The sequence below is a fragment of the Myodes glareolus genome, chromosome 17, assembly GCF_982192425.1.
Source record: "Myodes glareolus chromosome 17, mMyoGla1.1, whole genome shotgun sequence".
NCBI classification, from domain to species: domain Eukaryota; kingdom Metazoa; phylum Chordata; class Mammalia; order Rodentia; family Cricetidae; genus Myodes; species Myodes glareolus.
In genome coordinates, this window is record NC_142042.1 from 1,195,758 (window position 1) to 1,223,739 (window position 27,982).

The 27,982-nt window shown below is 38.9% G+C and overlaps 1 protein-coding gene across 7 annotated transcripts in view; it reads left to right on the forward strand.

The window, feature by feature from the left end:
* The window catches only part of Lrrc7 (leucine rich repeat containing 7), a 464,597-nt gene that overhangs the window by 241,026 nt on the left and 195,589 nt on the right, over positions 1–27,982 (forward strand). For all 7 annotated transcript variants that reach the window (XM_087897454.1, XM_085677493.2, XM_048453499.3 and 4 more), the window contains 2 exons: positions 1,923–2,012; positions 5,173–5,229. In XM_087897454.1, coding sequence (XP_087753580.1) covers positions 1,923–2,012; positions 5,173–5,229 — 147 coding nt within the window. The remainder of the gene's footprint in view (positions 1–1,922; positions 2,013–5,172; positions 5,230–27,982) is intronic.

A 27,982-nucleotide genomic window follows, 5' to 3' on the forward strand; every position in this document is an offset into this window, starting at 1 on the left:
TTATGGGAACCAAGTCTTTAACTCTGATTTTAGGGGATCATAGCCCCCTTCTGGTCTCTTCAGGCACTGTATTCACAGGGTCTACAGATACATATGCAAGTAAAACACCCACACACATGAAATAAAAAGGACACACAAAAAAAGGAAGCTCTTATGCAGATGACTTGGGTTATAAAAGGACGGAGCTATGAATAAAATTTGGCTATCCTGAGTAAATTTAAACTTGCATTCCCTACAACTCAGTAATGTCACTTTCGGGAACAGCATTTATGCAAACCTCTCATAAAGGAACATTGGGTTATGTGCTCAAATGACTTCACCAAGAAACATTTGTGACCACTAAGGTAAAATCTGGAAATAACTACCCTTCGTCTTCAGGAAAATGCTAAGCTGTGCTGCATAACGGCAGAGTTTCCCAAGACAGACAAACATTTACCATCCAAATGAATGAAACTGAAAAAGAAAATACGTAAAGCTGTTTTTTAAAAAGCCCAAGGAAAATATAAACAATATGATTTTATTGATATAACATGATAACACAATAAACGGGTTTCTTTTTTAGGAAGTTAAGTAGCTACATATTAAAAGCCTTCAAAAATAAAATAATAAATATTTAAGAATTTGTAAGAAAGGCCAAAAATTGACACGAGCCTCAGAACTTGGGAGGCAGAGGCAGGTGGACCTCTGTGAGTTCAAGGACATCCGGGTCTACAGAGAGAGTTCCAGGACACCCAAGGCTACATAGTAGAGAGACAAACTGAAAGGAATGATCAGGGAAAGGCATGGATGACATCCACAGTACTAGCTCTGCTTCTCCACTCTGTTGCATCTGAACACTTACTCTTTTCCATAGAGAAAACATTTCTTAGGAAAGTTTGAGCAGATGGAGAGAAAGAATGAGGGGAAATCCACAAGTTATGTTCTAGAAGTGAAGTGAGGAGGCTGCAGTAGAAGCAAGGTCTGTTGAGGAAAGCAGTGGGTGGCCAGCCTTAGATGCAGAGTGAATGGCCAGTAAGGTCTGGATGACTGTAGGCCAGAAACAATGGAGTAGTCAACTTTGGTGAGTACGGGCAACCGTGCCCATGATGTTGGCAGTCACCACAGGGAAGCAAATTACAGAATGAGAAAAAGGCAATTTAGAAACATGTTATAGGAGAAAGAAGTCCAGACTAGACTATAGATAAGGATATTAAAGGGTTAAAATAGAAATATAGTTATAGGAAAAGAAATCCAATGTTGTTCCAAGAAAAAGTCTCCTGGAGAATATTTCAATTAAAAATAAAAAGGGTAAAGATTTCATGTTTCAAGTAATTATTTCATCTAATTTCTAAAATTCTACCAAAGATTATTCTCACTTTTCACTGTCATCTTTAATTAACAGGACTTAAGACAACTTTGCATCTATACACACATGTAAAGCTGGCATTGGAGTGGGAGTCAGCTTAGTCCCATTTTCACACGGGGCAGGCTTCGCCGTCATAGTGATAAGCTGTAGGGAAATGCTAATGAGAGTTTGAAATTGTTAGACTTCCACTGAGAAGTTCTTGCCTGACTTGATGTGACTGTTCTATTAGGAATAGCCTGTTCATCTCAAAGTCACATGGTCATTGAGCATGAGATTCCCATAAGAATATCTTGGCTGATGCAGAAGGTGCAGCCAACAGTATAAGATCCCAGCTCTCAATGACATCAATGCCAACTCAGAGAGCAGCATGGATGGGGGAAAGGATCATTTATTTTAATAACAGGCAAAAAATTTTAAAGTTCCAGCTATAACTGTAAGCTCAATAAATTTTTTCATTACTCATACCAAAGGAGAATTTGAAGACACACTTCATTTCTCTTTCTCCGTCTCTAAAATAGATTTTTGTTGTTTCTATAGCAACATTGATGCAGTGACTAACTCTTTAACTCCCTTTTAGACTACCCGATGGCTTCACGCAGCTTCTTAACCTGACCCAGCTCTACCTGAATGATGCCTTCCTTGAATTTCTTCCAGCTAACTTTGGAAGGTAAGCATAAGAGATATAACCTGTGTAATCTCACTTTGCCTCTGCTAACTGCTTCACCAGTATCAGGGTGTGAGTAACAGCGTTGATTTAAAGTTGGGTCTTTTTAGTACACAATAAGTGTTAACTAAATGTTCTATAATAATTAGCATAAAATTATGTATTCACATATTAGAAACAATTTTTAGGTGAATTAAAGTCAAATATAAAAAAGAAAGTTCATAAAAAAAATAAAAAAAAAAGAAAGTTCATGCCGGGCAGTAGTGGCACACGCCTTTAATCCCAGCACTCGGGAGGCAGAGGCAGGCAGATGTCTCCGAGTTCAAGGACAGCCTAGTCTACAGAGAGAGTTCCAGGATGGGCTCCAAAGCAACACAGGGAAACCCTGTCTCAAAAAACCAAAAAAAAGAAAGGAAGGAAGGAAGGAAGGAAGGAAGGAAGGAAGGAAGGAAGGAAGGAAGGAAGGAAGGAAGGGAGGAAGGAAGGAAAGAAGGAAGAAAGGAAAAGAAAGAAAGGAAAAGAAGTCCAGATAATATTAGCAAATGGAGGAAGCCGCCCATTACTCTTGGGTTGCAAAATTGTTTTATAGGCAGGAAACAAAGGGCAGCATTGTAAATATGTAGACAGACTATGCTTCTCATCTAAATGTTTTTCAGATAGAATAAATGATAAACACAAAATAAGGCAGAAAAACATTTTCATTATTTAAGAAAAACAAACACCTTTAATGTATAAAGAGTCCTTACAAATGAGTATGAAGCCATGACTCTCGGGAGTATGTGGGTGGTTGCACAGGCAGCTTGTGATAAAATGGAAATAGGTAGTGATTACAGGAGAAATGTCCATCTCCACAAATATTTGATACAATACAAATTAAACAAGTCATTTTACTTGTCCTTGCTTCTGAAACCAATTTACATAATATGCTTAAAGAACTTCAAAAATAGTTATGATCATTGCCTTTGAAATTTGTTAATAGAAATGGCTCATGTCATCTTTGGGTTTTGTAGACAAGTATACTTTTCATTATTTTAAAAATTAAAACTTTGAAATCACATAGGAGTTTGATGAACTCTACAGTTATGCTCCTATGTGACAGTGATGTGCAGAAATTAATGGTCAAGGAAAGCACTTTCTAACTCTAGATCAGGCTAGAAAAGTGGCATAGCAAATATATAAACTGTTTTCCCAACACAAATACATGCAATAGAGGATAAAATTCTAGATGACTTTGATTTTTATTCATATTTTGTTTCAGAATCTTTCAAGAGTATTTGCTTGGATAGCATTTATGTCATTAACACCAAAGGCATTAACTGGGTATGATCAGCACCTGTTTCTTGACAGGGATGAGTAAGACATTATGTGGGGTGATGAAGTCACTTAATGAACAGAGATCTCTCTTACCCACTGTAAATACAGTAACATGTCCCTGACTCCTTCACTTCTATGGATGAGGATATCACAGCTTCCTGAACCATACACATGAAGGGAATTTTTAGGTTGTACTTTTATAATTGTTTCCCCAGCTCCATCAGCCCTTATAAACTAAACTTATCCTTTGGGTATCAACTACAAGACAATATGTTTTAAGATGAGCAAATCACAAAATATTTATGATCCCCTAAGACAGTTTTTGTCATGAATGTTTTGTTTTTGTCATTTCTCTTTAAGTAGTCCTAAAATGAGTATGACGTTTAAACCCAGAGGACACAAAATACCAATACAAAAGTTACTTTGAATTAGAATTTAAGTTTTGTGTAAGCTGTCAAAATATGCTATGTTTAATAGCATAATGTTTACTTATAATAAATCATTACCTAAGCATTTTTTCGGCCTTCAGCTAGGTAGTTTGACAAAAGAATGCTCAAAATCTCTTTCAGCTTGAAACTTGGTACCCTTAAAAGACTGAATAGGTCTATAACATCATATTAGCACAATCACTGGCATGTGAGGTTTTCAGATCTCTAAGGAACTCTCACTAGTTGAGCTTTTGTGCACTGAAGCATGTTACTTCATAGAGAATTGAATTAAATTAAAGTTAACTTGAGAGGAGGAAAAGGAAATGGAAAGAGGTTTAGATAAATACCTAAAAGCATATTAAAGAGAGATGACAGGTGAAGTTGTTTAAGTAGTAAGGTTTTCTTCCTTAAAGATTAAGATTTTTGGCAAATCCAATTAGTATTTTTTTTTACAGAGCTTTGTGGGAAACAAACATAAGATTCAATCTAGTTGTGTATAACAATGTGTTCCTACCGCAAACCTCACTTCATAATGTGTGAGGTGCCTTTGGGAGCACAGTTGTAACCCAAGAGGCAAAAAGATGAAAACAGCATCTTCCGCTCAACACTCACAGGTGGAAGATCCTTGGGTTCCCAAGCACAAATCCTTTCAGAAATGGAAAAATGTGAATCTTGGAGTCAATAAACATGGTGCACAGAAGTGTTTCCACTGTCCTTTAGTGAGATCATAAAGAACAAACACCATAACTTCTGTTGTGAGGAATTGCGCATTATATGCATGGCAGCATTTAAAGTATTCAAGTCGAGGGTTGAATGGTATTGGCAAGGAAGCTATAGTTAGGAGGGCAGTGGAGCTGACTAACTTGTATAATGTCATAGAGAAAGAATGTGCACTCATCTCACTTCACACCAAGCTGAAGGCTCTTTCCTCTGGAATATTCTGTCTGCCTTTCAGGTCTGTCTACAGTCTCTTGATGAAAAACATTGCTATATTCCAATGAACATAACACCTGAAATTTCAAAGACAGTCAGTCAATAGCCTGTTCAACACATGTATTTATTAAATATAAAAGATAATGTACTTTTATGAAACATTAGAAATTTAGAAAGCTGGGATTCAACGATATAATCAAATATCTTTAGTTTTACTAAAATGTTTTGTCATTGGTCAGATGCAACCCTGCTCTTTATTGACTTGCATATTTCTTTAAAACTGGCCAAACACACTTGGTATACAAAAACACATGCAAGCAAAATACCCATACCCATTAATAATAATAATAACTCTATCTGATACAATTCTAAAAACAGCTGAGAATTTCTGTCTAATTAGTGGCCGTGATTGTTCACCTTGCCATGTGAATGTTTTTATATAGAAATAGTGATTTTAAAAACGTAATTTTCAAAACTCTTTTCTATAGACTTGTCAAATTGCGAATCTTGGAGCTAAGAGAAAATCACTTGAAAACTCTACCAAAGTAAGTGACCACATCTTTTTCACAGTTTCTGTTGTGATGTTTTGCTACTAGAAAAAAATGGCTCTCACATCTATTCTGGCAGCTTTGCCATTTTCACAGAATTGTTCCACACGTTCTCACTAAAGGTCAAATTCTACAGTAAACACTGTGCATTTGTATGAAATAGTAGACTTCTTGCTTTGCAAACCTGCTCACTGGCAGAGGTCTTGCTCATGGCTGAAGAACCTTGCCAGGAGTCTAAACCAGCATCTCTGTCATTCTGACAACGGTTTCCCAAGCATCAGTCTAGGGTGCTCACTCTGCAGATTACACTGTGGGTTGTGATCATTTACAGTCTCACGTCAAAGCCAGAGATTTTTAAGATAAAAAAGACTAAAATTTTTCAAGAAATCCTAATGTGGTTTAGCAAGTGAAAAAGAAAGGGTTATACTCACATTTTCATACATACTGTTTTTTTTGCCAGTCTATTTGAAAAGATGATTTATATAAGTATACAGGTCATTTTAAAGCAAAAGCTAATTTTATACAGCTTTGTAAAATGCTGTTTCCCCTGCTTTTCTTCATTCATGTATAGTGATATGATTTGTGTTGCGTAGAAATAACTATTTTCAAGATCAAAATCTATTTGTAATCTTTTCTCACGCACTTAAAGTTGTATACTTTGCATGTGTACTGCGTTAGTACTTATTACTTTTCTTCTGTTCTGTATACCAGCATATTTCCAAACTTTCAACAAAGCTTAGCCATAGTCCTCTGCTGTATAAAAACTTAATTTTTCCTTTATAAATGTAATCCCTGAGCAAATAAGCCTAAATACATTGATAAATTAACTTAAGTGCAATTATGTGTGCAATGTATGAACATTTCGTGTATGTGCATTGTATGTGCATGGGTTTGATGAGGAGTCCCAGCCACGCCTCAAATCTACTAAGACAGACACATGGAGTACTGGAGAACCATGTGGATGATTATTCTCCCCGCATGACAGTTAAGATGAAAGTTTCAAAGGGAGGTGTGTGCTCCACCCCACAGCACCCTGTGTATAAGTAATGCCTTTCCTGGACTGGAATCCTAGACAGGTAGAAATGAGGGGGTGTGTGTTCAAGTGCTGATCTCCTGCACAGAGAGCTATTGCTACTGTTTTGTCTCGACAGCTTTTGCTTGTCACCTTGAAAGCAAAACTACAGCTAGGTAGAACATAAGCCAAGATGGAAGAGCAGTGAATGCTTATCTGATTGTGCACATCCAGTTCTAGGAGAAACACTGAGTGTACAGAGGAGCAACTGCAAAAGCAGCATATAAGGGTTTCAGTCTGAAATACAAAATAAACCTGATACGCCTTGTAAGGATGTTTTTGATGTAAGTTGTAATATATAAATTATAATCTAACATAAATTGATAATATGGACTTTGTAGAGATTGAGTAGCAGTCCTCTTAATTGATGTGTGTGTTCTGTAGGCCTTCAGCATACTCCCAGTAGTAAGTAAAATTAAATTAGATTGAAGAATGTGTCTGGACTGTTTGGAAATGTAAGACTTTGTAACTGTTTCTTAGAGAAGGACACTGGGTATCTTTGGTAGACTGTTATGTATATCACAGCTATAACTTTTATATTTAAAAAACATTTTGAGAGGTATTTGCAATGCAGAATGTTTGTTTTATGCTAAGTCAACAAGAATCTAAGAAGAAAAATATAGACCGAGAATGCATGCTGCTTCAGTTTTGACATCTATGGAATGGAAACTACATAAAGACATCCGCAGAATAAAGAAAACTGTTTCTATGTATAGCCTATTTGAATGCCGTCTGAATCTATAACCTAGAGGTACATGAGAGTTTTGTACATTCCTTTAGTTTGCTTTTCTAATAAAATAAATCTAATGTACTTCTAGGAAAAAGGCATTTTAGTTTCAAAATAACTGCTCAAGAATTAAGAGTTTAGGTTTCCTTGGCATCTCAAGCAAGCTGCAGGCCATTGATGGGTCTTTAAATTTTTCTTGCCCTATTTTGTCTTAAAAGCTACAAATTCCTGGCAATCTGTAGAGAATGCCAGAGTATATAAGAACTGTGATATAGCAAAAGTTATAATGCACTCCTATAGCAATGTGATGAACTTTATGTGCGCAAAATCGAGGCTCTCTGTGTCTTCGTTTAAAACACATGTATAAGCCGTCTATCTCCTTGCAATGCCCCTGTGGCTCTCCTTTAGGTGTGTCAGAGTGGTGAGAGCTAAGGCTTCAAACATTTGCCTAAAAACTCATTGAAGTAGTCAGATCAGCCCTGGATGTGATAACAGAGAACACCAGACATCTGAAAAGAATATATAATACTAAGTAAAAATCTTGAGATTCAACAAGACCATTTTTCTTACAACACAAATAATTATCTGCTTAACTGAGTGTTCTGAATGGTGATCAAATAGTGTGGGACTAGTCACTCAAATGAATGTTAGATGTGGTGGGAAACCTGCCTTTATGTGCTCCGTTTCATTCACGGATATTTACCTGTCCGTTCCTGCCGTTCTTCCTTTGTTTCTGTTACTGGTGTCAACTTTGAGCAACTGGGTGTCAAAATGGAAAAAGCAGTTTCTGACTGGTTCAAGGCATCTCAGAATGTGAGAGCCCAACTGTTGACTGGACTGCAGCTGCCCAGAGTTCTCTCTGTCTGGGATCTGCTTCTGTGCTCTCTAGGGTGCTTGGCAAGTGTGTTTCTGGCTGGCTACGGGTGAGAGGTTAGGGTCTTGGGCACATAAAGCTACTCTCAAGTTGCAGTTAGCTTCTCTCAGAACTGTGGGTAGGGGAGTAGAAGAAAGAGACAGGGGAAGCATTGATTCTTTTATAATTTGATCTCAAAGGTGAGATACCATAACTTCTATCATATGCTGTGATCTACGAGCTTTGGTACCCTGGAGTAGGCAGAAGATAGGAGTGGCTCCAAGAGATGGGATGACCAGGGCCACTGCAAAGTTGTCTGCTGCTCAGCATGGCTGGCCTACTGTTCAGTTATGACGGTGAATTCTGAGCATAAGATATAGAAGGGAAACTCAAAGAGAACATGCTGGGATCATTAGCCAGGAACAAAGCTTCTGTCTTCCAGAGCTCATAGCCTACTTGTGTGTCTGTCCAGAAACCATGGCACTGCTGCTTCTGCATCAGAGATTGCCTTAGGCCAATCCCACATGGCTGATCACCCCACGGACAGTGCTGTTCTTCAGCGTCGTCCCCCTCGTACCACATGAAATCACCCTAATTTGCTGATCACTTCACTCTGCCATTTGAAATTCTTCCTATGATTTGACCCCTCACTTACTTGTAAATGAGATCATCAGAAGATACCAGTGCCCCTGAGGAAAAAAACTTTGTTTCTTTGTTTTTCTCCTCCTTTATCACTGATGATTTTTTTTTCTGCCTGCATCATGGTGGGTAGCAGTAAATAAGCAGGATGCTGACTTAATGAATCACAGAGGGGATATTACCATATGAACTGAATATTGATGTCTCCCAAATGTTTCCACATAAAAAATTATATAGGAATTTGATGACATCAAATGAGTCTCTCCTGAGCCATGCAAATCCAGAAGTAAGCCTGTGAACAGCTAAAAAATGGAAAAACTAATGAACATGGTAGGTGAGAAGGCTTAGAGGTCATTGAAAGCAGGGGCTTAATGACAGAGGCATCCAACACAAATCCATGTCTTCTGGGTAACAGACTCTGGTGAGAACCTGAAAAGGGCTGTAGAATATAGAAGATCTTAATTACAAACTTCTAATCTTGGCATCAACTTAGGGTATTTCTGTGGCCCACTGCTAATTTTCATGTTCCTATTGTCACCTAGAAATAATTTATTTAGCAGTTTATAAAATAAGACACACTAAAATACCTAGTATACTATAGGGAAACTCCTCCCCTTCCCCCAAAAAATCCTCCAATCTCTGACTAAGGGCTAGACTTGTCCAGAGGAAAAGTTAAACGAAGAATTGTTTGTTGGCATATCCACTCAAGAAGAGGCCTTTCTTTAGGAAAGTTCCCCTGGTGCTGATAATAATATTAAGCCCCATTATCATCTACCACATCTTTAATTACCTGTAATTTAAAAGGTAAATCTTCAAGTATGCAAAGAATAATCTGAAAATGTTCAACAGTTTATGCTACATAAACTAGTAAATGGAGGGTCTCTTGTTTATATGGTTTCATCCCTTCTGTATCGCTGCTGCTGTTAAGTGTTTCTCCCACTGCAAACTGAACTTCAGAAACACTACCTCCTTCCTGATATGTGAATGCTTAGCAACCTTCCCAACACACACACCTCCACATACATATACATAACACGTGCACAATACACACACACATAACACAGGTATACATGCATGAGCATTCATGCACATAAGCACACACACTTCCACGTACATATACACAACACGTGCACAATGCACACACACACACACATACACACAGGTATACATACACGAGCATACATGCACATGTGCACATAACACACATACACAACACATGTACTCAGATGGAGCTGACATTTACACCTTGAGTGGACTCAGTGAACAAAATGATTCACTATGACTGATTCGGGCATGCAACAAATCTACCCATTCTGCCACATATAGAAGAATGTCCTTCTTAAAGGCTGAATGAGACTCTGTCACATTGCATACCACTTTGTCTTTAAACACTCACCTGTTACTGAACATCTGAGTTGGTTCCATCCTAAGACTCTCTTAAATGTTGATGTAGCAACGTGAGAGTTCATGCATTTCTGTGAGGTCTTCATTTTGATTCATTTGGGCATGCTCAGAAGTAGATTTACTGGGTCACATAATAGGTCCATTTTTAATTTACTGACAAAATTGTACATCACAGTTTACCACAATGATTTATATAGTGGCTATAACTTTTTACATTATACCAGATAGAATATTAAGTTTTACTCTGAAAAGTTATTTTCAAAGACAATTTCTAAGAATAAATGTTTCTTATAGTCCAGAGAATTATTTATTACATTTGCACTTTGGGTTTTAAATGAGTGAGTTTATACAGCACTCAGCAAAGCAAAAGTAAAAGAATAAATAGCAGGCAGCAGATGACATCATCAAGTCAGGCAGTTGTAACATCTAGAATAAATGCAGAGAGAGCAAGCAAAGGGACCATCATCAAACCAGGAGCTTACAGAATCCCAATCAACAAGGAATAAAATTTCTCTGTTATAAACTTCCTGCTTCCCCTTCCCAGTGCCAGAGTTTCTATCACTTAGGATAAGTACTAATCTCTATTGGAAAGGGTGCCTCCCACTGACTGTTCTCAAGGGCGCCATGTGTTTAACTTAGCTATTTCCTGTTATCCTTTTTCTCCCTGTCACAGAGGTAAAAGGTCGGTCAACCATCCCAAGGATGAAAAAAGTTTGGGCAGATTCTTGAAATAAACGTGCTTGAGTCTGAGGCAAAGCAGGGGCATAAAAACATTGAAGTCTGAGACAAAGGAGGCCTCCTCACTATAGGCTGTCCTTTCAACAAGTTTATGTAACAAGTGACAATTCACCAAAGTAACGTATAATTGCAGTTGTTCAAATTTCATGTAAGAACTTTCACTTTTTGCTAAGGCTACTTCGTTGACAGATTTGGAGTACATGCACTAGCTGTGTTCTCATTCCCTTTCAAACTCTTCTTTCCTTTGTCTTCTATTTTGATATCAGCTATCATTGTCAACACACTGGAGGAAGGCTGAGAAGCAATTGTGCATTCTGATCTGGGCAATAGGACCATTGCCCAGAAATGGCAATAGCAGCCATTTCTGCTCTCTGATCAATGTCTTGTGGATTAATGGTACTTGACCTCCATTGCAGTGAAACACTTTGAGGGTTCTCTAGTGTTTTGCTGAAAAAAAAAATTCCCTTGTCAGGCACAGCTGCTGTCTTTATCAAATCTGATTTTGTAATTATTTTCTATTAGTAATTTGTGATCAGATATTTGTGCTTTATAATGCTATTACCTTGCATTCCTACCACTTTGCATTGCATTGTGATTTTGTTGAACATAGTAGCATCCCATTTTGGGTTTTCTTTGCGGAGCAGACAAAATGGCAAGTTAGCTTCCCAGGGGAAGCCATGCCAGTTCTTCTGACCTTAAAGAGCCTCAGATTTTCTCACTGACATTCTGCACATAATAGCATCTCATAAACTTCAATGTAGTGTAATCATACAATTTTTAAACTATCCTATAAAACATAAAGTATAAACTGTGCATAGATTCATGAAGAGAAAGATCGTGAGCTGCCACATGAACTAGTTTGCATTTCTTTTTAGCTGTCCTGGTAAGACTGAGATTTGGGAATATTGTGGTTATCTAAGGGATGGTAGGATGCATGTGGGATACAGTACAAAAAAAACAGATAACACCTGAGAGCATAAGTCACTCTGTTCGGAGTACTCCAGTCGATTGCCACTCTGAGCCCTGTTCATGTCATTCACCCTGAGATAAAATCTGCAGGCTGATAGAATCGTGAGGCTTCAGAAGAGCACCAAGCTTGGTGTCTCACGGAGTGATTAGCTGGAACTTTGAGTTCTCTTTCGTCTAAGGAGAGTGGGGATGTCTGTGAGGAGCCAAATGCTTTACAGCCAGACAGCCTGGGTTTGTGGTCAGGCCCTTGTGGCTTGTTGGAGTTTTTACCTTCTCTAAACCAGATAATTATTATTTTAAGAGGGATTGGGTGTCATTAATTCTTCTAAGCTGGAAACATATTTTGAGTAATTGGTGATGAAAGTAATGCTTGGGTAAATTCATAATTAAATATTTTATAACAGAGTTTATAATATTTAGATGTATGAAAGTACTATGAATTACATGATTTTTATTTTATCTCTTAAAATATATCACAAAGGGATTAATATTAATTTTTAGTTATTTCTTTATAGAAAAAGTCTTAGTAGGATATAATGATAAAATACATTCCTTGTTTTTAGCAGTAGTTAATGAGAACTCACTTAAGAACTCTGTGTCTCTTATCAATAAAATATTTTTAAAGTTTAGGCATCAAATTATTAAATCTTAAAGATTAACTTTTTCTGCCTTTAGCTTGGTAGTTTCTTTGGGTAAATATTGAACCTAAGTAGTAAAGGACTTGATAAAGTTAACAAAACATTCAGCAACAAAAAATATACATAAACAAAATCTGTGTCTTCACTCCCAAACTTAGCCTCCATAGATGTGAAAGCTCAGTTTAACGTGACGCTGTCTCCATAGATGTGAAAGCTCAGTTTAACGTGACGCTGTCTTTCTCTTGCATGACTTCTTAATGACTGGATTGTCTGCAAACACCGTGCTCTGTACCACACAGCAGTATTACTCTGTTCTCTGCATCTTAGGGAAGGAAGAGACGCAGAGATCCTGTTTGTTTGAACTGACCCCATGCTCTTCCATGCTAAGCCCGTGCTAAGAATCACCAGTGTTTTAAATGAAACCTGAGCTGTGGCCTGAGTTCCTCTTCCACATCTCCATTGTCAGACCTCAGACAGAATATCCACTGTGGGTCAGGACCAAAAGCATCTTCACCTTCACGTCAACCCGCAGTGAAGCAACTGAATGCCCAGCCCCTACCTGCACACAGCACCACCCCCCCTGAGAAGTGACAGCTGTACCACTTTTCCTACCTGGAGACATCAGCTTCTATCACCTCTGAGCACTTCCCTTCCCCTTATTGCCTCCTTAAGCTCCACAACACTTCCCTTCGTCCTAGCCTTCCCCTCGTCGTCATCTGCGACTGTTTCCAGAACTTACATTCTGAAGCATATCATGGCCTCTATCAGTTTGGAAGTTCACCCACTTTCAGAGACAGCCATGCCAAGGCCCTAAGCTAGTCTGTGTTCTTGCCTTCCTTCCAGTACTTTCTCGAGGATACAAAACTATATCACATTACGTATTAAGTCAATGCAGCTTCTGATCCCTGAGTACATCTCTTGACACATTCTCTTTTGGTCTGAAAAATTTTAAATCATACTTTACCTTCCTGGTTGTCTTTGTCATAAACTTTAATGATGAATTCTGAATTGGTGGAAATTTATGTTAGTTTTCCAAAGCAAAGTTTCCACAAAAACCAAACCAATGAAAACCTTCATCTTATTGTAGTTCTTTTGTTTTGTTTTGTTTTGTTTAAAGAGAACTAATTTGCTAGTTTGTGAAGGTTTTGTCAGCCTAGACATACCATCTAACACTCCAATTCCATAGTTTCTCGCCAAGTAAGTGGGCACTAACGTGCCTTTCCTTTGCCTAAGCTGTCTTCCAGCAGGCTGGGGAACTGGTCTCTCTGGGCCCTCAGAAGGCACAAAAAAAAGAACTGAATTTCAGAAAATCTGTTTTCCCTAACATTTTACAAGAATTCATGTTGCCTGTTCTTTGGCTTGTACTTGTAACATGGATTTCTCGTCAGTAAACGACATGCAACTGCCTATCCCTGGTAGCCAGCTCAGTCCAAAGCAGTAAAAGGTACAAGCTTTCCAACTCTGCAAGTTCTCCATTTTTCTCTTGTCTCCATTCTCGCTGTTCAAATCGGGATTATTTCAGGTCTTGCTATACACAAAACACATCTTTAAAAAATCTTTATTTTTGAGAGGCCCACCTGCCCGCTGCCAAGTATGTGGTGGTGAAAAGGAAAACAAAGGAAAGCAGCCTGGTTCATGTGCTGTGGAAGGGGCTGAGCTAGAGACATGAAGAGGTGAGAAAAACAGGCTGATGTTAGTGGCCTGAGCTCCCATCTGAGGCCACGTGATGTCCTATCCTGTGCTGACACCAAGGACATGTCTAGGTCTGTGTTGATGTTCAGGGCCAATATTACCACCAAAAGTCATGTAGATGTCCATGGACTGGGCTGCCAGACAATGCCATGTTAATGTCCCAGGGCCATGCTGCCAACTGGGCCATACTTATCTGAGTGGCCTGTGCTGCCCCTTCAAGGCCATGTGGAAGCCCATAGTCTGGACTGCCACACAAAGTCATTTTGATGGCCAGGGGCCACACTGAGTAGGCCCAGTTCCTTGCTGGCCCTGGGAGAGCTGGCTCTGTCCCTCACCAGTCCTGGTCTCCAAAACTGGCCCCTATGACCTGGGCACAGGAGAGTTGTGGCTCTGCCTCTTGCCAGCTCTAGGAGAGCTGGTCTCTCACTCTACAGGAGAGTTGGTCCTGATGGCAGGTTCAAGTGAGAAGCCCAGGTGATGGGGGCATGGGAGAGCTGGCTCCAAAGGCATGAGTACAGGGGTACTGACTCCAGATTCACCCCTTGCTGCTGGCCAACACAAGGGGACCAGTGTGGGAGAGCTGGCCCTGCCCCTCACCTGAAGGGGCGGGGAACTGACAGAGGCCAGGGCTGACCAACTCAGTTACCACCCAGGAGGTCCGCATTCAGCATTGTGAGTTGGTCCCTTCCAACACAACCCCACCCAAAACCTTCTTGAGCCCTTGAAGGGACCAATCCTGCAGAACCATAACAGCAGAATATACAAGAGGAGTTTTGGTGAGTGTTCAGTTTTGATGATGTAACAGAAACCAGATGTCTTGAAGAAGACCAAAAACTCATTTGCTCAAGTAAAACTGTTTGGACAAAAAGATGTACTGCACGATACACCGTAGTTCCCAGTGTCCCCAGCGTCATTACAGTGACTGAATATGACGGAGAGGTGGCAAGATGAAGGAGTGAAGTGCGTTTTCTTCTTCTTTCTGTTCTTTTCTTTTGGGAGGGAGCTACGAGGAAAGAGAGTAGACATGGAAGGATTTGGAAATGAAAGAATCAAAACATTATGTTAATAAAAACAATCTTATTTTCTACTAAACAAATGAAGAAAAATATTTCTAAATTGCTATAGTTTTACGTGGTTTGTATGGCATTTAGGATCAGATCTGAGCAATATTAAAATAAAAATTTATAAAAGTTATTAATTATATGACTTTAATTTCTCTGCATCATAATTTTCTGTTTCCTTTTGGTGGAATGATGTTTTATTTTGTATTTTCCTATTTTATACGGCTTTGAAACATTGTGGGTTTTTCTCTGTCAAAGTACTTACTCTGTTGTGCATTTTTCAAAATAAAACACATATTTGCTTTCTTAAAAATTCACTAAGAAAAGCCCAAATCTGTTCCTCGAGTATATTCTAATTATATTTCTTTCTCTTTAAATTTAAACTTTGTTCATAGCCTTAACTGGATTTCTGTTCACATTGACCATTTAATGCCAATTTTTCCAACTATAAAATAAATCTTCTCTAATGTTATGAACAAGATTAAAAATGAAATTACTCTGATTGAAAAGCCATAACTCTTATCAATCACTAGCTTTTTAGATTTATATACATTATAAAAAGATGGAATATAATAATATATCTTGGTATGTGGATTGATTAAAAAGCATCAGTTATAGTCTCTTGGAAATGTTCAGGGGCATTTTGACAATTTTAATTTATTTTGTGTTTTAATCACACTAAAATATTTTTAAGGATAAATTTTGGCTACTGATTTTTGCAAATCACTCTTAATTAAACATCTTTAGGAACAATTTTTTCATTTTGTTTAAGTGTGTCAAGCAATTTTCAAAAGAAAATGGAATCATAATTCTCATACAGTGTTAAAAAGCATCTCAAATTATTACATCCACTTTTAATGGATGTAAATTTTAAAATACATACTTGACTTATAAAGGGAAGTTTTGATATCTACATTTTATTTAAGAGAAAATGGATGGAAAGGCTTTGCTTTCCCATTGCTCATTCAGCACCATCAAAACCTATAAATGTGGTTATTGCTCACAGCACTGTCAAACTTATAAATGTGATGCTCAGAACAATAAGCCTTTCCTCCCGCTGTTAGACCTAAACTCTCTCAACAGAACCTGTAGGCATGTACCTCTACATGAATCCTAGAAAACTCTCACTTCATATAATATGCTAGCCTTTTAAAAATTGCTGTAATAGCTCAAGTACCTAACAAGAGTTAGATTCACTTCTAGGTGGTAGGGAAGCAATAGAGGACAGTAGAAATTGATTATCTGCACTTCAGTGACTTTATACTGGGGTGGAGGGAACCAGGCAACAAAATATGAACAACTGAGACTTATACACAGATACTCTGAAGAAATTAGGAAAATATTTGGGGGGTTGAGTATCTATAGGTTTGGGGAGAGGTTGGCCAATATTTCTGTTTTAAATTCGGGTAAACTGCTTCTGAGAGTCCTTTCTAGAAAAGGTAGTTTGTGTTTTGAGGTAAGAATGGGAAAGATGGGCTCTAGAGAAGAAGTCAAGGAGACCAGCAAGTGTGAAACTCTTAAGTTTATACAACCTAAGTTTGATGTGTCTGAAGAGTAAGTTACAGCATTTTGCATGTGGTGATCATGGAGTGAGGAGGTATAGAAATGGAGGAAGCAATGAGTGGAACAAAATTATAATTTTGTGAACTGTGTTTGAGAATTAGGGTGGATTCTGTTCATAACAAGCCACTAAGGCTTTCAGCAAGAGAAAGCTGTGGCTGGATGTAAGATCTTCAAAGATAAGCCAGCTGCTCTGTGGAGAAGTGCAAAACTGAAAGAAGGATAGGGCCAGGAAACCACTGCAGCAGAGAAAGTTTAAAAAAAAAAGAAAAACTATCACCGCAGGTAAGGTGGTGGCTCTGGAGACAATAAGCATGAACAATTGGAACCATGTTGGAATCAGAGGTTATTTGACACACAGAATTGGGGTGAGAAGGAAAAACAGAAACTAGGGAATATCCTGAAGTTCAGGTTGGGCAACCTGCAGGGACAGTTTCTGGATATGGAAAAAAATAAGAAGAGGAACAGTGGAAAGAAGCTGGGCTTTGTGGTGCTGGTAAGGTGATCAAGCATATACAGTTACAAACATTGTCTGCTTACTGGGGAAGAAATGCAAACCCAAGAGCTATCAGCACATAAGTGACCTTCTAAATCATGGTGCTCATTGAAGCTGTCAGTGGAGGGAGTATAAGTAGACAAAAATGAGACCCAGCACAGAGCTGGGAATACATGTATGCCTGAAGCTTTGTAAAAGAGTCTATAAAATATCATAAGACTAGGGAACCAAAGAGTTTAAAAAAAAAGGGGGGGGGGTACAGAAAGCGCAGCAGACATCCAGTAAAACACAGGAGAGAGGGATCAATTGTACCCATCACTGCTGAAGAGTCAAGTAAGATGGGAAGATGGAAACAGAAAACTGCAGATCAGCCTCAGCAAGATGGGTCGTCAGTAAGAGCTCGATGGGAGTTGTTTCAGGAGTGCAGGGTGTGCCACTCTCTAGAGACGTTGCAAAGTACAGATTAGCAGAAGGAAAGTACAAGGAATTCCTTCAGGCTTAACTACAAGACCTAAGAGTGAGGTGTAAGCAACTGGACAGGGACAGAGTCTCAGGGAAACTATTGGATTAGAGTATCCTTGTAACCTAGTGGGATGGTCCAACAGAAAGAATTAATGATGCAGGAGAAAATTCAAGCAACTGTAAGAATAGAAGCTTGAAGAAGAAAAAGAATTGGATGCAATATAAATGAGGGAATGGTATAAATGTATCCCCCCAAGAAGACTATATGTACAAAGGAAGAAGCTGTATCTTTCTTATTTATTTATTTATCTATGTATCTATTTCCCCTGATATTTCAACAATGTGGGAGTTCTCAAAAAATTCTTGCTAGGTGAAGGCAAGTTCCATGACATGAAGGACTTCAGTCATCTAGCCTTGTTATGGAGCTGGCTACCTAGCCAACACTTAAAGTTTTTAAGGACAATAAGTCAAGTGTGTTTAATAATTTGTCTATCACAAGTGGCTCTTGGTCATTGACAACTTAATGGTTCAAATAGAATGTACATTCTCTTTGTCTCATATCACTTGACAGTCCACTCCTCTGACTTTGGGGAAAGCACACCACATGTTCAATTATTATTGATAACTTTCATTTTCTAGAAAGGTTGGTGATGGCTTATTTTTCTTAGGTTAGCTATATATATTCCCAATTTTAATATAAGAAAATAAGCATAAACTTAGAGTAGATTTTTAGATTAAACTTCCTTATAAAATGTTTGTTGGAACATTTTCCAAAAAAAGGAGTTTCCATGATGCTCTACAAAATGCAAATACATTCAAAAGAAAAAAATAGCAAAGCAGGGCTGGACAGTGAAGCCACATAGCCTTTTCAAAATGACCTAACCCTTACTTGGGAAGCAAACCAGTTAAAGCCCTTTGTAGCATACAGTTTCTGTCCTACCCAGTACCACAGCCGTTCAGTCCCAAAGACACCCAAAGAAGCTTATATTAATTATAAACTGTTTGACCTATTAGCTCAGGTTTATTATTAACTAGCTCTTAGAATTTAAATTAACCTATAATTTTTATCTATGTTCAGTCATGTGGCTTGGTAACTAACTCAATGAGGCATTCTCATCTTGCTTCCTTTTCATCTGGCTGATGACTGCATCTCTGAGTTTTCTCTTCCCAGAATTCTCCTAGTCTGATTACCCGCCTTTACTTCCTACCTGGTTACTGGCCAATCAGAGTTTTATTAAACCAATACACATGACAAATCTTTACAGGGTACAAAAGCATTATACCACAGCAGCCCTTTGAATCAGAAAACCCAAATTGTAACTATAAATTGCTGTGAAACCTTTTGCATAAGTTTCTGTAGCTCGTTAACTTCATTTTGATGGGAATGTTGCAAGCCCTTTAAGTCATTCATAGTGTAAATGCTCTTCTGTTGTCCTGATAAAGCAGATAAGAGTTCAGGATGTACCTAAAACTGTAAAAGCCAGTTTTCTGACGTTCTGCCTGATAAGTTTCTTGTAGCATGATTAATAAAACCCAGAGATAGATATTCGGGTTCAACTTGAAGATCAGAAAAGCAAAGCAGCCAGCCACTGGCTCTTACCTCCAACTTAGAACAAAAAAGATGATCCTGCCTCCAGGAATTCTCATAATGAGTCTAAGCCTGAAACCTGTCTCCTCCCGATTTATATTCCTCTCTAGTGCTGGGATTAGAGGTGTGCATCACTACAGCCTGGTTTCTACGGCAAACTAGTATGTCTACTAGGATTAAGGGTGTGTGCCACCACTGCCTGGTCTATATGACTGATCAGTGGGGCATTTTTACTCTCTGATCTTCAGGCAAGTTTTATTTATTAAAATACAAATGAAATATCACTATACTTCTCAATAAAAAATCAGCCCCTTCATTTTTTTCGCTTTGTGTATAGTAAATGATAGAAACTTTTTATTAGAAGTGAGGATGCCAGCTGTTGTGGAAAGAAACAGACAAAAAGACTCTGTTTCGATGAAGGAAAAGCAGAGTCTTGGCACATAGTGGGGAATAGCGGGTGATTTGTGCATTTTATAGGAGCAACAAGAAACCTAAACTCCTCATTCAGTTGCATACATGTTTAAACCTTTTAATCAAGTATAATAGTGCATATTTAACATCAGTTCATAAAGTTATCTCCTCACAAACTCTGGCAAATAATAAATATTAAATAAATCAGCACATTTCTGTTTTAACCACGGCATGTCTTCAAGCTTAGATCCTTGGATATAATGGTAACAATAATAACTGACTCTCCTCAAATGTCTTGTTTTTTATATCAAAGCTTACCATTTGTAACTTTAGATAGCAATACATACTAACTTTTGCTCTAAGATGACTGAACAAGAAAAACAAAGCAAGAATATGGACTTTGAGTATATCATAAGTTATTTTAAAATAAATTTCTTTGAGACAACCCACTACAGTAGTAAAACAGAGATCTTTACAGTCTCATATAGAAAGGAGTTATTGTTTAAAAGATATATAATACTAAATAAGCATTGTTTTTGGACAAAGTAACTGTTAGATTGTGACAATAGTTTAACAACAAAATAAAAACTATTCTGTTAAAATCCAATATAAATTTCAAAAATATACAAGTAGGTTTTTGTAATAAAAAACTTTGGGTTTTTTAGACAGGCAGTGGTGGTGCACACCCTTAATCCCAGCCTTAGGAGGCAGAGGCAGGCGGTTCTCAGTGAATTCTAGGCCAGCCTGGTCTACAGAGTGAATTCCAGGACAGCCAGGACTGTTACACAGAGAAACTCTGTCTCAAAAAAACCAAAAACAAATAAACAAACAAAAGCTTATTTTTTTCAGGTTAATTAAAAAATAAAACAACTTAAATTGTTTTCTTATCCAGACCATGATTTCCTTTTAACAGAAAACCACAGCAAGGGAAAGGGCTTGCAAATTACAGTGACGTGAACATGAATTCAGGCACCTCCAGGCCCAAAGGCAGTCACCCACCCTCTTTGAACTAGTTTGCAGCCTTTAGACATTATATTAATGCTGTATGTACATTTCCCTGATAGTTTATTATGCTGTTTTATGTATAGTAATTGACAGTGCTTACTATGTTTGCTTCAATGGAAACCAAAAGAAACTGTGAGGAGCTTAAGTTTGACTCTGGGGTTATCCGTGCTCTAGGTGGCGATGGGTACAGAATGCAGGAAACAGCCTGGGGTGGTGGTTGCTGTGGGGGGAGGGGACATAATTGTGTTCTCTCCCTCTTGCTTGACATCCTTCAAGTTGGAAATTGTGACCAGACCTCTGAGTTCAGAATATACTAATCCTGACTCCGACTTTCCTCTGTCATTCACAGTGGCAGTTACACTAGTTAGTAAAAAGCCTGCGCAATAGGTCCAACAGTTTATAATGAATAAAAGCCCCTGTGTGTTCCTGGGCCTGAATGGCTGACGGATCAGCTGGGACAGAAACTAGTCAGCACCTCTGTCCTTCACAGTGGCAGTTACACTACGTCCAGATTACATCTTCTCGGGCAGCAGAAGAATGATGTTAAAACCAAACCTTCTTTCCTCTAAACCATGAGTCAGAGACATGGGACTGGATTGCTTGGGCTTCAAGGACCTATTGTAATCTCCTGAGTTGACTGCACGCTGACTTTAGGGAGGTGTCCTCGGAGTCCATTCATGGTCGTCTTCTCAGGAACCTCCCAAAAGCTTGAAATTTCATTAATTACATAGTGATGAAAGATAATTCAGTAGGAAGCTGCAACAACTGTAACCATGTCGGCATGGTATCAGGACACCCATATCCTCAGCAGGAAGTTGTAACTGTAATCATGTCGGCACAATATCAGAGCACCTGTGTATGTAAGGCAGAGACTGACAGATCTGAGGGAACAATAGCAACATATGTATTCTTTTATTTTATTTTATTATTTTCTATTATAGAAATTTCTTTTTATTTATTTTTTTGGTGTCTTTCACATCATGCATCTCAGTCCAATTCATTTCCCTTACCTTCGTATCTGCCTTCTGCCCTTGCAACCTCCCCATAAAATAAGATAAAATAAAATTTAAGAAAAATCTCATCATGGAAGGTGTAGTGTGTCATAATGAGTCTTGCATTAAATGCTTTTGTCCATATATCCTTACATGCAGCTGTTCATTGTAAAGAGTCCTTGGTCTGGTTTGAGGCCTCTGATTTCTGCTACACTATCAATGCTGGGCCCTGTTGGATAACTATTGTTGCCCTGTGATCCTGTAACTTTAGGCTTGCAGAACCAGTTCCTTGACATGCTCCAAAAGATCATAAACAGGTGGGTGTTGGGGTGGGCCAACTCATAACCCTGGTTCTGTGCATGAGTAGTTGCAGGGTTGGTCAACCCCCCCCCCCCCCGAACTGTTCCTTGTCTTCACCACCAGAGTGAGATCTCCAGCATTTTCCTGGCCAGTTGACCCCTTGCAGCAGTGAGCAAGGAGCAGGGCCAGATCTCCTGCTTTCAGACCCTCAGGGTTGACTCATTCATGCCTACACCTTCTGAGCCAGCTCTACTGTGCTGCCCAGGCAATGGGTAGGAGCTACTCTCCTGAGTGCTGCAGCTGGAAAGAGACAGCGACAGCTCCCTCACCCACCACAGGTGGCAGGGGCAAGGGGGGGATGGCGTCTTTCTCTTTCCCTCACTACCACATGGCTGACCTTCAGGGCCAGCTCACCTGCACCTCTGCCAACAGGGTCAGCTTTACTATGCTATCAAGGCAAGGAGGAGGGTCAGCTTTCCTGAGTTCTACAGTTGGTAAGGAGGACAGTAGGCTCCCTCATCTGTGACAGGCGGTGAGGGGTGAAGGGTAAGGAGGCATCTTTTACCCTACCACACTGCGGCGTGACAGAGGAGTAGTGGGGCCAGCTCTCCCCACAAGTTGGGGACTGGCTCGCCCACACCTCAGACAACAGAGTTGGCTCCATTGTGCTGCCCAGGTGGGATGCAGGGCCTGCTCTCCCTGAGTGCTGCAGCTGGTGGGGGGCAGGAGCAGTTCTCTCACTGCCTCCGGCATAAAGGGGTGAGGAGTATCTCTCCCCCACCATGTGACCATGTACGTATTCTTAATCCCAGGTAACGGATCAAGAATAAACACCACTGTTTAAATTGGAAAGAAACCCTCCTCCGCTGCCCCCTAAACACTGGGAGATGCCTGGTCCATCTACAGCCCATAATAGTCCATGTGTCTGCTGTGTGTGTATATGTCATCTGTGCAGATGAGGGTTATGGTAATATGTATATTAGAAGGGAAAGATTTGGAAGTTTCTTGTAACCAGAATGAAGATTTTAGTTTACAGTAAATATGTATTTGGGTTCTAAAAGTTGACGTTTCCTCTAACTTGTTATTTTAGCACTGCTATCTGTATATGCATGTGTGCATTTTTACATATTTATTATAACATATTCGATTATGATGTTCTGATCTAATGTGCTGTCCATAGACACCAGTTTGAATGTTCTATCCTCCTCTGTTAGGACTAGCTTTTGTTATGATTTGAATCAAGAATTTTTATTCTCTTTTATTTGTTGTGATAGAATTACAGTTAATGGATCCTGATATTTTTAAATCTCTTTTTTTGACAAGTAACCATAAAATGATCACGTTGGAAAAAGCTTTTTCTTGGTTAAATATGAAAACTGAAATGCTAACCTCTCTCTAACAGTAACAAATTGGTTTTAAGTTAACAAAGCTGGTACGGGTATAAGGAATTCAAATTAGTATAAAACAGTTTCTTCAAACTGATAAACAGGATAAGCTCACTTTTGCTAAATTGAAAGAAATAAAAGCTTTCCAGCCCAGAGAACCTACTCAAATTAATTCATATTTAATAACATATAGCTACTTGGAGGGATATTAATCTTTATTTATTAAAAAGCTAACTTGAACCAAGTGATGTGAGAATTTGTACTGAGTGTGTCCGTTTCTGCCACAGCTGATGCACTGGTTCAGCAGGTGTTCCAAACTTAACTGTTTGTCTTCCGTCTTCCTTTGTCAGTGTGACATCGATTTTCTTAGTAGTAATTTTATGTGTTCCATCTTAATTGTTTTTTAAGCTTTAAATTTAGCTCTAGATAATAGACACCCCATTGTTAAATTCCACTTTTCTGCACATTCGGTTGTCGTATTTTGCAGTGTTCTTTCTCTCTCAGGGTATGTGCAGACTTTTCATCTTATCATTGCACAGACTCTGCGTACATTTTATCAGCATGCTCAGCTCACAGTGTGTCACCAGACCGTATGTCAAAATGTGTGGTACACATAGTAGGTGTGCTATCAATGCCCACTCTATAATGAAGAAAGTGGAAGTTAAAGGGATTGAGCAGATTTCCCGGTGTCACACAGCTCTCTTCCCCCTTTTTTATCTTACTCCTTATTTATCTTCCTTTGCAGAGCTGAGGCTTAAACCCAGGCTTTGTCCACATCAACCAGGTGCTCATCCCTGAGTCTCAGCCACAGCCTCAATATTGTTCAACTCTTATACGTAGGAGAGGAACCAAAAAGGCTCTTCCTGGCTTGTGACTCCAAATGAAAATAGTAATGGTTGCGTCCTTGCTGACATACAATCATTGTATGCCCTGGCAAATCTGAGAGTTAATACACAAGTAAAATAAATAGCAATTGTTTTTCAGTTATTTTATGTGTATGCCTGTTTTGCCTGTGTGTATGTATGACTGTGTGTGTGTGTGTGTGTGTGTGTGTGTGTGTGTGTGTGTGTGTGTATGAACCATGTGCATGATTTTGGAGGACAGAAGAGGGTGTCGGGTCCCTGAAAGTGGAATTAAAAGTGCTTGTGAGCCTCCGTGTAGGTGCTGGGAATCAAACCCTGGTCATACACTGATCCATTTCTTCAACCTCAGAATAAGAATAATTTTGCAAGATGGTTAGAGATAATATAAACACAAGAATATCAATAACTTTTATTTATCTTCTAGAAAAAAATATTAATAAAAGAAATTGAAATAAATATTGCATTCCCTAGAGCAACAAAAGCTAAATAATACAGAGGAATAAATTTCACAGAAGAGGTACAAAATTCTTGAAATAAATTATTGTTGATAAGCAAAGAAAATATGAAAAAATAATATTTCTGTCATAAGATTTAATATATCAAGTGATATTTCTAATTATGAGGTTCAATATCAGTTTAATTAAATTCCCCTGAAGGTACCTAAGGCTTTTAATTGAATGAGACAATCTGTGTTCACATGAGAAAATAAATGATATATGTCAGCTATGAATTAACAAGTAATATTAATGATAGAAGACTTACCTTAACATACATCAGAAGACAGTACTCAGACTTCCTGACAAATGAATATTGTTCTAAAATAAAAGGTAACTCAGTAAAGGCCTAGGAAGTCCAACGTAGATCTCAGTATTTGTAAGAAATTAAGGCATGACAATGTTGGTCATTTAAGTCACTGAGAATTTGTGAACTATTTAGGAAACACAGTTGTCACAGCTGGGGATTCACTTAGTATAAAATGTGATTAGACTGACTAGGACATGGTGAAAATAGGTACCAGGCATATTACTTACCAAGAAAATAAGACAAAGAAAAATCCATTATTAGAGTTAATGATTAACGATAATAGTGTAGAGAAGTTATAATCCACATCTAAAAGTTATTGTTGAGAGAGAGAAGGGACATCCAAGTACATAAACGATAATATACTTTTATGGACTGACATCTATATAATTTCCTGTATTTGTATGTATTTTGCACACAATTACACAACTGCATAGAAAATGTGGTAGAAATGTCCTGGCTTATGTGCTTGGGTCGGCTGAGAGTGACAGGCAGGTGAAATATTAACAGATGATATTTGAATTATTTATAGCTACTGAAAAATACAGATATGATACAAATCACGCAAATTTACAGAAGTCATACATACTTTAATTTTACAAATATACACGGCATCAAATCATAGAAAATTTGAAAGACTTTCATTGATGTATTTTAAGTATATTCAGAAATATAAGATTTGTTATAATCCACTATTGGATTCACACCCTAAACAATGCTGGAACTTTTCTGTGATGCTCTTTAGATGTACGGCATTAAGTAGATGTTCAAATGTTCACACCAGTCAGGGAGCACAGGGTAGCATGACCCTTGTGTCAAATGCCTGCTTAGCAAACCACAAGTGATCCAATAATCACTAAGAGTTTCTGGGGAACTTTGACTCCTAAAACACAATATATTCAATTTGCGTTTTGAAATCCTCTGGGCACACACACACACACACACACACACACACACACACACACACACACATAAAATGGTTGTATAGGTCCAGCTTACCGAAATCTGGAAGTGAAAATAAGACAGAAAAACAAAAGTGCAGCCAACACAATAAGCATAATGCACTGAGGGAGATTAACTACCAAATCCAAACTGTCGCTCAAGAAGTGGAGCACAGGGTTATAAGAGGAACCTGCTGGCGGTGGATGGTTCCAGCTACGATAGCCACGTCCAAAAGGCTAATGGGGAACTCGGGCTAGCTCCCAGACCATGATTGTTTGTTTCCTTGTCTGTGTGTGGTGAGGCTGCGATCATGGGCGTGTCTGGAGTTCACAATCAAGTGTTTACGTCTATCAGCAAATCAAGTGCATATATCTATCAGTACTTGAGAGCATCACTTGCTAAAGCCTAGCTTTCTGACACCTTTTGAAGAGTATCTGACAGGTAGGGCAACTCTCTAAGGTCTCATTGCTTGTGGAGCCATCTCTACTGAAACAACATTCCATTGTAACCTGCATTTGCAGGATAGTCTCAAGCATGTCAGTATGCATGCAGACCCTCTACATCGGAGGGTCACTAGTTAGCACAGTGCCTTCAAAATCAACCACAAAGAATAATTTAGCAAAGAAGTCAAATCATTGACCTCACCAGGATGTAAAGGGAGCAGTATGTGATCCAAGCCAGTATTGAAAAGTATTTACTTAGAGTTTTTGTGGATCTAGCTTACCAATGAGAGCTTGTAAGCTCTCCACAAAGCAGGAGGGCTAGTTCAGTCTCTCGAACCTGCATAAAAATATACTAAGAATGACAGTGAGCTCCTATAACCTCAGCTTCTTGAGGAAGCAGAAATCAATGTCTTGGAATTGAGTCAAACCAACATGGAAAGTTCTAGACCAGTGACATATCATGGTTAGTAAGTGTGAGAGAAACGCCCTAAGAATAATGCCTGACAAGAAAGGCCAGAAATATTATAAAAGTAAGAGAATCAGGACACCTTCTGTGAGGTAGTATCCTCTATCTACAACAGAGAGCTGCACCCTTGAAATCTCAGCAATGCAATCAAACAAGACCAAGTACAGTGACATCAGCAGTGGATATGCCAGTGTGGGTGGGGAAATTCTCTCAAGGCCACACCTTTACATGAAGAGCTATAGACAATGGTTACTGAAAAAGAAAGATTCCGTCTTCTTCAGGGAACAACACCCTTGATAGGTACTCTAGTCACAGGAGGTCAGCACATATAAATATAAGAAACAGTAAATGAACTCACCTCTGTGTGTGTGTGCATGTGTGTGCATGTACAAGAAGAGGTCATGAATTTGAGAAGGAGTAAGGGTACAAAGGATAGAAGCAGGACAGTGTTTAGCAAGTGTAATCAATGGGAAATTTGCAGGTTAAAAGTGGATAGCCTGGTGGCCACCCTTCATCCAAGACCCAACCCCTTATGTCTTTAGTGGGCACATCTTGGAGCATCTCCATCTTAAGTTCAGCACATTGCAGGTGCTCTGAAGTCAGAGTGGGACAGTCAGGCTCGTCCTCCACATCACTGTCTGCACTTTGTCTGGCATTTCCAAACTCAACTAATAGAAATAACATTTTCTAGAACCTGTGAATCATCTCAGTCCTATTTCTTACTCCCACATTAGTCAGTCAACAAGCTCGTTAAATCTGTCTAACTCGCTTATTCATTTTCTTCTGTCTGGAACTCACTTTCTCCTTTTTATCATTCAACTCTCAAAACAAATGCCACTTACCCCAAAAGGTCTTTGGTGGTCCTTGTAATATTAAGTCGCTGCTCCTATGTCTGGAATTTTCCAAGCACACAATTGCAATTTCTATGTTAACATAGATGAGTTTCTCAGATTTCTCTGTGAGAACCAGAATCTTCTCCAGCCTGTTCACCACTCTATACTCACTGTGTGATAGACTGCCCAGTGTATTGGATACAGAATGTGACTGTCAAGTTCTTTCGTTCTTTCTTTGTGTTTGTTTGTTTGTTTTGTTTTTTGAGACAGGGTTTCTCTATAGCTTTGGAGCCTGTCCTGGAACTAGCTCTTGTAGACCAGGCTGGCCTCGAGCTCACAGAGATCCACCTGCCTCTGCCTCCCGAGTGCTGGGATTAAAGGCATGCACCACCACCACCTGGCTCACTCAG